We start from the raw sequence: 12013 nt of genomic DNA on the forward strand, positions 1-12013 counted from the left end.
TTTTGCTCGAAACATTGATTTTCCTGCTCCTTGGATGCTGCCTGACCTGCTGTGCTTTCCTAGCACCACTCTAATCTTGACTTTCAATTCTCCTCAATTTCAAACTGTGGAATAGGATATGAATCAGATTTTGTAACTGAATTGACTTTGCGATAGTCCACACATAATCATTAGGTACCCTCTGGTTTTGACATCATTATTATGGATGAAATCCATTCACTTTGATTATTTGAGATTTTGGTGAAGTTCAGGTTATGGATCTGAAAGCATTTACAGGAAAGCCACACATACTGACCAGATACTCAACTACAGGAGCAACCATCCCAACACCCACAAATGGAGCTGCATCAGGACATTATTTAAATGGGCCACAACACACTCAGCACCCAGGAACTATGAGAAGCCAAGGAAAAACACGTATACAATGTATTCAGGAACAACTGTTACCCGATAAGCACAGTCCATCGATTCCTGCACAACAGATCTTAACAGGAAGACACAACATGTCCAGAGACTCTAGCCACCCTACCATACATTAAAGACATTTCAGAATTGATGACCAGACTACTCTGGCCCCTAGGCATCATAGTAGCCCACAAACCTGAAACAGCTCCTGATGAATTTAAAGGAACCCATACCCACAGCCAGAAGAACAAACGTCATATACAAAATACCCTACAAAGACTGCAACAAACATTTCATTGGATAGATGGGCAGGAAATTAGCCACTAGGATACAGAGCACCAACTAGCCACCAAAAGACATGACCAACTATCACTGGTATCCATACACACAGGCAAAGAGGGACACCAGTTTGACTGGGACAATACATCCATCCTGAGACAGACTAAACAAAAACATGCATGGGAATTCCTAGAGGCCTGGCATTCAAACCGGAACATCATTAATAAACATATAGATTTGGACTCAATTTACCAACCTCTCAGAAACAGAACCGGAAATGATATCATCAACCACAACAGATCAAGACACATAAATAGCAAGCGGGACAGAATACCAATGTGTTATGAAGATGTGGGTGTACTGTACTTTTAAGAGAGTTAAAAGCTGGTAGAGCTACCTGACAGCACTAAGTGTTCTCAATAGGATGCAATATAACACTTAGTCAAAAGCTAAATTAGCTGGTTGCCTGGAGACGACAAAACAGATTCGAATTAGGCCAATCAGTTTAAAATAAACCCCCCAAAATACCAAAATCCAACCCAGTTTGAATTTAGTATATTGACAATCTTAAAAACCGATGAAACAATTTGATGCTTTGGGGGATATAAGAGCAGAGAAAATTGAACAGTTGAGAGGAGAACTGCCAAGCCCCAGCATGTCAAAAGACTGACCAAAAGAATCCCCAAGAAGAAGAAAAGAAGTCCAAATTCAGAAAAAAATGAAAGCTGTCTAGTTTTGAGAGAAGAAGTTTTGTTTTGTAAATCGTAATGGGGAACTTTATTGGACCAGTATTATATAAGGAAAGGTAACAGATAGGTTAGAGTAAGGGATTGCAAATAGTTGTTAGTTAATTATTTTCTGTTTAACTTTCAGAAATAAAGTTGTTAATTTTTACTTTAACTAGTTCTTGGTCTATTGAATTTTCACAGATTACTGCACGGGATAAATCTTTTCTGTGTTGCTGGTTTTAAATTCATCAGGGCAGTTTACCCCATGTCATAATTTTGGGGGCTCAGGTCTGGGAGTTGAACTAGTTTAGACAGATTTGAGTAGATTTAGGGGTATGGAAAATCCCAGCAGATTTAAACACTGATGATGTTACCTAGCATGGTGATGAAATGTCTGAGAACAAACCCACCAGCTCAGCGAGCAAACTTACAACTTCACTTTGATTATGTCATCTCTGAGAATGCTTTCAATCTCTTTTTGAACCCGTGCTAACTTTAGAGAGTTAAGTCTACAAGAATGTTGCTTACTTGGAACAGCATTTACTATATCCACATCATGCATCAGAGTAGTACTTCCCAGCTTATTCCCACATGTGATTGCAATAACTCTTTCATTTTGATTTTCCTCTGGAAAGTAACTCAATAATTTAAACCAATTTTTAAGAATTTCCTCAATGTCCAAATTAATTTGACGAATGCACAATTCAGAAGCATCTGAATTTGATTCTTCATTCTGTGTTGTAACCAGTGACACATTCTCCTTTTGCTTTCCTTCCCGATCAAAATACCTTTTGAGCATATTCACATGACACACACTGTAAGATTTCTTCCTATCTGGCATTCTTATTAAATAATACACCACACTTGACTCACAAACCTTGCTTTTAAAGGTTCACCTATCACTGGAAATAACACTAATACTCATCTCCATTCGCAAAACAATGGAATTTTGATTTTATGTCTGTTTCCCATTTCATTTCATCATGCTACTTTCAAATGCTGTCTAGCCAACTCACCCACTCAATTTAATATTTCCTTAAAAATTGATACATAGTCCAACATGTAGTCTCTGAACTCTGACTTACCAATTTTTCCTTAATTAATTTTAGTGGTCCTCTCACCTTATGTCTGAAAATGGACTGAAATTAGTTGATTCATTAGGTGCATCTCTAATTTGAGAAAGTACAAATGGAATTCCTTTATCCCAATCTTCTGGATAGTTTTGACTATAAGCCCTCAACATGGTCTTTAAAATTTGCTGCCACTATTCTAATATTCCTTGTGATTATGGATTGTATACTATTGATTTAAATTGTTTTATTTCTAAGCTATCCATAATTTGCTTGGATAATTTTGATGTTAAATCTGACTCTTGATCTCATTGTATTTCTGTAGGTAGTTCATATCTAGTAAAAAATTTGAGGAACTCTTCTACAATTCTTCTAGCTGTGATTTCACATAATGGAATGACCTCTGGATACATCCATTAAGGTCAGCAGCACTTTTTGTTTTAGGGAGGGATCCTATGCAATCAACTAAGACTCTTGTAAAAGGTTCCTCAAATGCTGGAAAAGGTATCATTGGTGCTGTTTTTTTCAGTGCCTGAAGTTTTCCTAATGCCTGACATGTCTGGCAAACTTCAACCACAACTCTATGCAGTCCAGGCCAATAAAAATATTTTGTACTTTGGCTTGAGTTTTCCTGTCTCCTAAATGACCTCCTACTGGTACCTCATGCACTACGTGCTACACCTAATTTTTTAACCGACTGGTAATACAACTTGATGAACGTCTATCCATTTGTCACCTGCCGGAATATGTAATGGTCTCCAGTTCCTCATTGGGACTTTGTTTTTAAGGTAGTAACATTCTGTGATACACTCAAATACACCTTTCACCACATTATATGCTTTTTCTCTTGTTTTTATGCGGTCTCTGACTTCTCTTGTCTGCTAGAGTTGCATCATCCTCCCCTTTGTATGTTTCATCTTCCTTGGGATGAATTTCTGCTGTTTTTGCTGTCCCTTTATCTACTGTGCCTGAAATTTGATTCCTGACCCTTTTTGTCTCACTGTCCTGTTCTGAAAACAAGTCCTGGGCACCTAGTTCAGTCAATACTGACTGGGATCATGCACCCCAGGCCTCAATCTCCCATCCTTCAAGCACTTTCAGAGACTCATTTCATCAGTGGTGCCATCGGGTAGCCATGGCTGATACTAGAATGACACCTAATGGAGCCCAGGATTAGGTTGCAACTTGGTAATCTCAGGAGGCACTTTACATGCTGGAGTTTGAGGGGAGGCTGGGGAGGACGTAGAAGGGTCAGTTTGCTCTCACTGGACCTTCCCTTCCAAACATTCAATTTATCTGAATGCCTCTGAACAGACCATCCACCCCATCTGTTCCAGGAAACCACAAACTAGCCACACAGTCCTACTAGTCCTGTAAACTGCAATTTGACAAGCACATCTGAACCAGGGTAATACTAGCAAAGCTCTTAAAAAGTCATTAATTGAGGCTACTTAAGGATCTCAATTGGGGATAGGGTTAGATGTAGGACCATAGGTTTGCACATAAAATTCAACCCATCGTATTCCTTTCATGGCTGCTCAGGAACAAAATGCTAACAAATCTGATAATCTTGTGTCAGAGATTCATACTTGGTTACGTACAAAGAGGAACATGGACAATCCAGTCTTTGTAGTGTGCTAGAAGCACAGCAAGTGTAAAACACTTTTGTACACCATGTCTATTGCGCTGACTAAGCTCTTTGACCTAATCAGCAAGCTGAGGTTCTGGAAGCTGCAATCCAGCTCTGGCTGCTGCCTGGTCAATTCAACATTAGACTGTAGATGGGACAAAGATAGGTGGAGGGACGAAGATAGGTAGTGGGACAAGTAGTACTGAGGAAGTGGGGAGACTGTAGAAGGACCTGGAATACAATGTGGGAAAGTGTGAGGTTATACACTTTGGTAGGAAGAAAAGAGGCATAGACTATTTTCTAAATGGGTAAATTGGAAAGCTAAAGCACAAAGGGACTTGGGAGTCTTAGTTCAGGATTCTCTTAAGGTTAAAATGCAGGTTCAGCTGGCATCTAGGAAGGCAAGTGCAGTATTCGCATTCATTTTGAGAGGGGCAGAGTACAAGGGCAGAGATGTACTGCTGAGAGTGTTTAAGGTCTGGTCAAACTGCATTTGGAATATTGTGAGCAGTTTTGGGCCCCTGTGTACCTGAGGAAGTATATGGTCTAAGAGGGGGTGTAGAGGAGGTTTACAAGAATGATCCCAGGGATGAAAGGCATGTCAGATGAGGAGTGGTTGAGGACTATGGGTCTGTAATGTCGATAGAAGGAGGAGAGGGGAAATTTATTGAAATTTACAGTATATTGAGAGGCCTGAATACAGTATATGTGATGATGATGATTCCACTACTGGGAGAGATTAGAACCCAACGGTACAGCCTCAGAGTGAAGGGATGATCCTTTAGAACTGAGATGAGGAGGATTACTTCAGCCAGAGGGCAGGGAATCTGTGGAACCCATTGCCACAGAAGGCTGTGGAGGCCAAGCCATTGAGTGTTACAGGGCAATGGCAGGAGAAAGGGATTGAGAAATATAGCAGACTCAATGGGTCTAATTCTGCTGCTATATATTGTGTATATCTATGGTCTATAGCATAACATGCAGTGAATATTTTTGGCAACATTCCTCCAGTTCAGATCATAATAAGCAAGGATCCTAGATTCATTAAGCTGTGTGCCCTAAGTATGGGGTGCTTTCATCCATTTTCAAGCTCCGCACAAAACAATGAAGCTGAGCCCATTTTCTGTGCAAACTGAAATCAGTATAAGGATACTTCATGCCAAAAACCAACCAAGCCCAGTTTGTTTGTCAGATAGCAACGAAACATTTTATAGCATGTCATTTCCATAATCTCTGCACTTCCTCACTGGGTTCATAGTGATGCACACTGTAATTGCCTAGTTTATGACCTGGCTTCACTCCATCCTGCTCTTGAGTGTCACACAAACAATCTCAACAACGTTCTTACTGGCCATCGACTAATGTGGCCACAGATCTTCAACATCCTTCCTGACCTTTCTGCCAATTTCAAACTTCTCATTTGAACCTTTGTGTCCAAGTATTTATTAATTGCAGTATTCATATGGCCTTCAAGCTCCAATTCTTGCCTCAGCACAAGGATTTTGCTCAAACTCATCATTGAAGTATTTGGAGGGAAGCTACTGAAGGGAGGACTGGATGGAGAGGGGCGATGCTGATTTGTGACATGACCAGAAGAGACCCATATGTTTGGCATCATTTTATGTAGTTGGCCTGTTGGTCCATTAGATTGTGGTGTCGATTTTTACATAGAATGGGAGCTATCAGCATTGTTGATCAGATGGATGTCAGGGATCACTTAAAGGGGTTATCATTTCCTGGATCAGTATTCAACGATGCTCCACTGAAAGCTGCTCTCATGATGGTCGCAGTGAACTATAGGCCTGTTAAAACAAGCTAAATTGGTGGGATGGGAGAAAGTGAGGACTGCAGATGCTGGAGATCAGAGCTGAAAATGTGTTGCTGGAAAAGTGCAGCAATTCAGGCAGCATCCAAGGAGCAGGAGAATCGACGTTTCGGGCATGAGCAGGCATAAACAATGGGTCTGTCTGGGCAGTCTTGATTATAAATTTTGGGAAGGAGATAGAAGAGGGTTGTGTGGGATTGGGAGACAATCAGCTTAGAGCCAGTGGTGGGGAGAGATAACCAGATGAATTGAGGTTGATCACCATGGTTGATACTATGGCCTGACGTTCCATCATGGGGCTATGGTCTGGGCAAGATTGGAGTAGGTATCTGAGAGCTGACGTCAAAATTAAAGTGGTGCTGGAAATGCACAGCAGGTCAGGCAGCATCTGAGGAGCAGGAAAATCGACATTTCGGGCAGAAGCCCTTCATCAGGATGCTCCTCACTTTCACCTATCTGATAGCTGGCACTCAGCCTCTGCAATGTAGAGGTCAGTCCATCAGACTACAACAGCACCACCCTTATCAGCAGACTTAATTTACAAAGTTGGGATTGAATCTGACAGCACAGAGTGCAGTCAATTCCCAGGAGGATAAGTTGGAATGGTCAAGATGGGGGGAGGGGGTGTGGCGGCAGAGAAATTGAGGCGACCAATGTCAGTGACAGTTTTGAATGAATGAGCAGATCAAGTTTTGCAAGGGTAACTCAGCTTCTCACATTGTTATAGCCTTGGTTCAAACATGGACAAAAGAGCTGAATTCCAGAGGCAAGTTAAGAGTGACTGCCCTTGGCATCAAGACTGCATTGGATTAAGTGTGGCATCATATAGCCCTTGGAAAAACTGGAATCAATGGGTATCATGGGAGTAAACTCTCTGCTGTGTGGTACATAGGAAAATGGTCAAGATTGTTGAAGGTCAGTCATCCTAGATCCAGGATATTTCTGCAGGAGTTCCTCAGCATAGAGTCCTAAACCCAATCAACGTCAGCTGCTTAATCAAGACCTTCCCTCCATTATTGGATCAGAAGTGGGAATATTCACTAATGATTGCACAACATTTAGCATTATTTGTGACTCTTCAGACACTGAAGCAGTCCATGTCCAAATGCAACAAACGTTGGACAATATTCAGGCATGGGCTGACAAATGGCAAGTAATATTCTCACCACATAAATGCCAAACAGTAGGAGACAATCTAGTCACCACACCTTGAAATTCAATGTTGTTACTGTCACTGAATTCCCTATTATAAACATCCTGGGGATAGCCATTGAATAGAAATTCAACTGGACTCAATATATAAATACACCAGCTACAACAGTAGGTCAGATGCTAAGAATACTGCAACAAAAACTCACTTCTTGACTCCTCAAAGCTTGTCTATCACCTACAAAGCACAGTCAGGAATTTGATACAATATATCCTACTTGCCTGGATGGGTGCAACTTCAACAACACTCAAGAAACAAGGCATCATCCAGGACAAAACAGTCTGTTTGGTTGGCACCATTTCCACAAGCATCTACTTCCTCCAACACTGATCTCAGTAGCAGCGGTGTGTACTATCTATAAGATACACCACAGAAACTCACCAAAGATCCATAGTCAGAACCTTCAAAACCCACGACATGAGATACATGAGAACATCACCACCTAGAAGATCCCCTCCAAGCTGCTTACCATCCTGACTTAGAAATATATCACCGTTGCTTCACCGTCACAGGGGCAAACTCCTGGAATTCCCTCCTTAAGGACATTGTGTGTCTACCTACAGCACATGAACTGTACCAGTTCAAGAAGGCAGGTCACCACCACCTTCTTAAGGGCAACTCTGTTCAAGCAAAATAAATGCTGGCCAGTCCGCTATGCCCACATCCCACAAGAGAATTTTTTTAAAAAGCCCTCAATTAAAGAAGCAAATGGTGCACTTCCTTCCAAACTTTCTGCATCTCAATAATTTTGAAACTGTTCAATTTGTCCTCCCTTAAACAGTCATTGCACTTGGCATGTTCCAGGTGCAGTACACTAGTGTCTAATATAGTGCTAAGAAATTAGCACAATAAATCCTTTGTATTCAGAGGTATATAGTAGCTGCATTTTCATTGGTCTGATCAATGTAGGAACTCATGGTGATCAATTTGGGGTATCATATTGCACATCAGAAAGCTACTGTGGAGCTCCACATAAAACAATTCTTTCTCTGTCTCTCATACATACACACAAATATACACTCAACTCTCACATTATAGTGAATAAAAGATCTAAAATTCACCTTTTGGGCTTCACAGCCGTTTTCAATGTATTTTGTAAGATTTCTATGCTGTATTAAATTTCTGCAATGCTCTGACCATCTGATTCTATAAAACTCTCCCAGTTGCCAATCTTAACTTCTTTCCATGTTGCTGTCTCTAATGATATTTCTGGGAGTTCTTCCTTCTTGGTTATTGCAATTGAATAATCTTTTGTTATTTTCTAAATCTGGCTGATTTGTAATCTGATATCTCTGACTTACTTCAGTATTGCAACTCATACTGTGTCACCATGGAACCTCCACTCCTAGCTCCAGTCGCTGAATCATCCAGCTTGTTTCTCACAATGAATCTAGAGAACATACTGGACAGATTACCTCATAGATCAAATTCCTGGGGAGATCTCCATTTTAGCTTGCACATAGCCTTCCTAATTACAGAATTCTCAACTTTCTTCCAATTCTGACCTCTTATTTCCTTCACTCACCAATGCCAGTGTGGTCTTCAGCCGGCCCTAATTCCTGGCATTCGTTTATTTAATCACTATTTGAAGAAATATAATTATATTGAATTAGGAGCAGGAGTAGGTCACTTGAAACCACTCCAGAACTCAATAATATCTGGCCAGATATGATTCTTCAATATTTTCTACCTACCCCAGTAATCTTTCATCTCTTTGCTTATTAACAATCTATCAGACCCTGCCTCAAAAGTATTCAAAAGTCTTTGCTTCTACCACTTAGTGGGAAAAAAAATTCCAAAGACTCTGTGAGAAAAGAAGATCTCATTTATGTCTTAAATGGATGATCTGTTATTTCTAAACAGTGACCCTGTAATTTTAGATTCTCCCAATACAGGAAACTTTTCATGCACTCTGTCAAGATCCCTCATCAAATCAACTCTTATTCTTCTAAATTCCAATACTCACAAGACCTAAGAGGGTTTAGAGGTGATCTAACAGAGATATATAAGATGCTAAAGGAAACTCACAAAATAGACGTGGGGCAATCTGAAATGAGAGTTTTAAAATAGTTTTAAAATAAGGGTTTGCAGATTTAAGACAGAGATGAACAGAATTTACTGCTCTCAAAAAGCCATGAATCTGTGGAATTCACTGCTTCAGAGTGTGGTGGATGCAAAGACACTGGATAAGTTTAAAGAGATTTACATATTTTAATTAGTAATGAGTTGAAGGGTTATGGAGAGTGGCAGGAAAGTGGAGTTGAGGCTGAGTTGATCAGCCACGATTGTATCAAATGACAGAGCAGGCCTGAGGGGATGGGTTTCTCAGTCCTGCTCCTAGTTCTTACATAACTTTTCTTAATCTTGCCACAAGGCTACAAGAGAGAACAAGATCATATGAAACTCTTTCATTTTCGACAATGATGTAGATTGTGGATAATTAGCATAGTACACAGACAGACTTAGTCCTTTATTCAATAACTCTCTGCCTCCCTATCTCACTCTCCTCCTTTAAAAGCAGTTTGATACTCCTTAAAACCTATCTCATTGGCCAACCTTGCTGACACCTATCCTAATGTCTCCTTACAGGCTCATTTTCAAATTTTGTTTGATAATGTTCATGTGAAGCATTTTAGAATGTTTTGAATATCAAATGTGCTTGATACATACAGCTGCCAAGAGATTTAAACTAGTTCTGGCAGATTGACAAGCGATCCGAAAGTTACCTTTCACACACACATTCCCTGATTTGAAGTCAAACCTGCCTGCTAAGTACAGTATTTTAGAACATCGAACATAAATCAATACAGCACAGAAATGGCCCCTTCAGCCTCACAATGTTGTGCCAAATATTACATCAAATTTAACTAATCCTTCTCCATGCCCTTGGTCCACATCTCTCCATTCCTTGCATTTTGGGTCAGATGCTTGATTTATACACGATCGAGTGTTATGCTTTATTGATAGCTGAGCCTTTTCGGGTAGGTTACATTTAAAATTAATCCTGGAGTGATCAATGTGAATGATAAATCCTATTAAACTAACTAACGCTCTTTTTAAGAGTAAAGGAAATAAAAATCTAGATTCAGTTAAAAAAAATTAAAACAGGAGAGGTTAGAATCTCTCTAAATGTGGACATAAGAAGGGCTAAATTGATTCTTCATATATAAGTATTGATTATGTTACATGTCATTGTAATCATGGAAACCCAAGCTGTTGGCCAGCTGTGGTTTTATTTTTGTCTTCCTATATTGCTGTACATACAAAAAATACACAATCACATTTTTGAACTGAAAAAATCACTAGAATTTCGATCAATCGCTTTTGCGAAAACCAAAACTCTGTCTTTCATAGTCATTTTCCTATGTTGCCTATTTCATAGCATGCAAAATACTCAGCTTCATCATCATCAGAACAGATAAAGAGGACATACTTTAATTTTTGGTAGTAACCTGTAACCTACAACAGTTTAGAACTGGTGACAGTGTCAGAACAATTCAACAAGGAAGTATACTGTGGAGCACTCACCATTCCCACTGCTGTTCCTCGTCCCTTGTTCCTGGAAAATATCCTTCGATTCCACGGTGCCGTCAGCAGCTAAGGAGAGAAACTGTAAAGAGTGAGTCACTCTTTACCCTGTCATTCTGACAACACCCATTATTACCCACCAACTGCCCACCTGTAACTTCATCTGTTTGTTCAACTTTTGCTGACTGCACCTTTCTTCACCTGTCTAGGAGGTCTCCTCAATGGCTGTTCCAACATGGACAGTTAAGCCATGTCCTGTATTGACAAATGCCCTTCTTTGCAAGATAAATGGTTAACTAATGGTAATACCATTCAAATTAATTCACAGAGATATACAGCATGGAAACAGACCTATCGGTCCAACTTATCAATGCCGACCAGATATCTGAAATAAATCTAGTCTCATTTGCCAGCATTTGGCCCATACATCTCTAAACCCTTCCTATATATCCATCAAGATCCTTTTTAAATTAGATTAGATTAGATTAGATTAGATACAGTGTGGAAACAGGCCCTTCGGCCCAACAAGTCCACACCAACCCGCCAAAGCACAACCCACCCAGATCCCATTCTCCTACATTTACCCCTACACCTAACACTATGGGCAATTTAGGTTGTAATTGTACCAGCCTCCATCACTTCCTCTGGTGGTTCATTCCATATACGCACCACCCTCTGCGTGTAAAAGGTACCCCTTAGTTCTCTTTTAGATCTTTCCACTCGAAATACGTAGTCTATTTATCTTATCCATGCCTCTCATGATTTTATAAACCTCTATAAGGTCACCTGTCAGCCTCCAATGCTCCAGGAAAAATAGCCCTAGTCTGTTCAGCCTCTCTCCCACTTCAACCCCAACAACATCCTTGTAAATATTTCCTGAACCCTTTCAAGTTTCACAACATCCTTTCTAAAGCAGATAGACCAGAACTGCATGCAGTATTCCAATAGTGGCCGAATCAACATCCTGTACAGCTGCAACATGATCTCTCAACTCCTATGCTCAATGCACTGATCAATAAAGGAAAGCATACCAAATGCCTTCTTCAGTATCCTATCTACCTGTGACTCCACTTTCAAGAAACAATGAACATGCACTCCAAGGTCTCTTTGTTCAGCAACACTTCTCAGGATCGTGTAAGTGTATAAGTCTTGCCTGATTTGCCTTTCCAAAAATGTAGCACCTCACATTTATCTAAATCAAGCTGCTTCTGATACACCTCAGCCTCTTCCTTATCTGAGAGATTCATCATACTTGACAGTTCCCTGGCTGGGACTATCAACATCATCGAATGCATCTTTGGGATCCTGCTGTTCTGGATGAGTGCATTTACCACTTTG

The 12013-nt window shown here is 40.2% G+C and overlaps 1 protein-coding gene across 1 annotated transcript in view; it reads right to left on the bottom strand.

The window, feature by feature from the left end:
- myo15b (myosin XVB) overlaps positions 1 to 10927 on the bottom strand; it is a 232174-nt gene extending 221247 nt beyond the window's left edge. Inside the window, exons 1-2 of the mRNA XM_072558127.1 lie at positions 10827 to 10927; positions 10676 to 10744 (exon numbers count right to left, since the gene is read on the bottom strand). Coding sequence (XP_072414228.1) covers positions 10676 to 10744; positions 10827 to 10838 — 81 coding nt within the window. The 5' untranslated portion in view covers positions 10839 to 10927. The remainder of the gene's footprint in view (positions 1 to 10675; positions 10745 to 10826) is intronic.
- Between the last annotated feature and the right edge of the window lie 1086 nt (positions 10928 to 12013).

This window comes from Chiloscyllium punctatum, chromosome 39, assembly GCF_047496795.1.
Source record: "Chiloscyllium punctatum isolate Juve2018m chromosome 39, sChiPun1.3, whole genome shotgun sequence".
In the NCBI taxonomy this organism is placed as follows: Eukaryota; Metazoa; Chordata; class Chondrichthyes; order Orectolobiformes; family Hemiscylliidae; genus Chiloscyllium; species Chiloscyllium punctatum.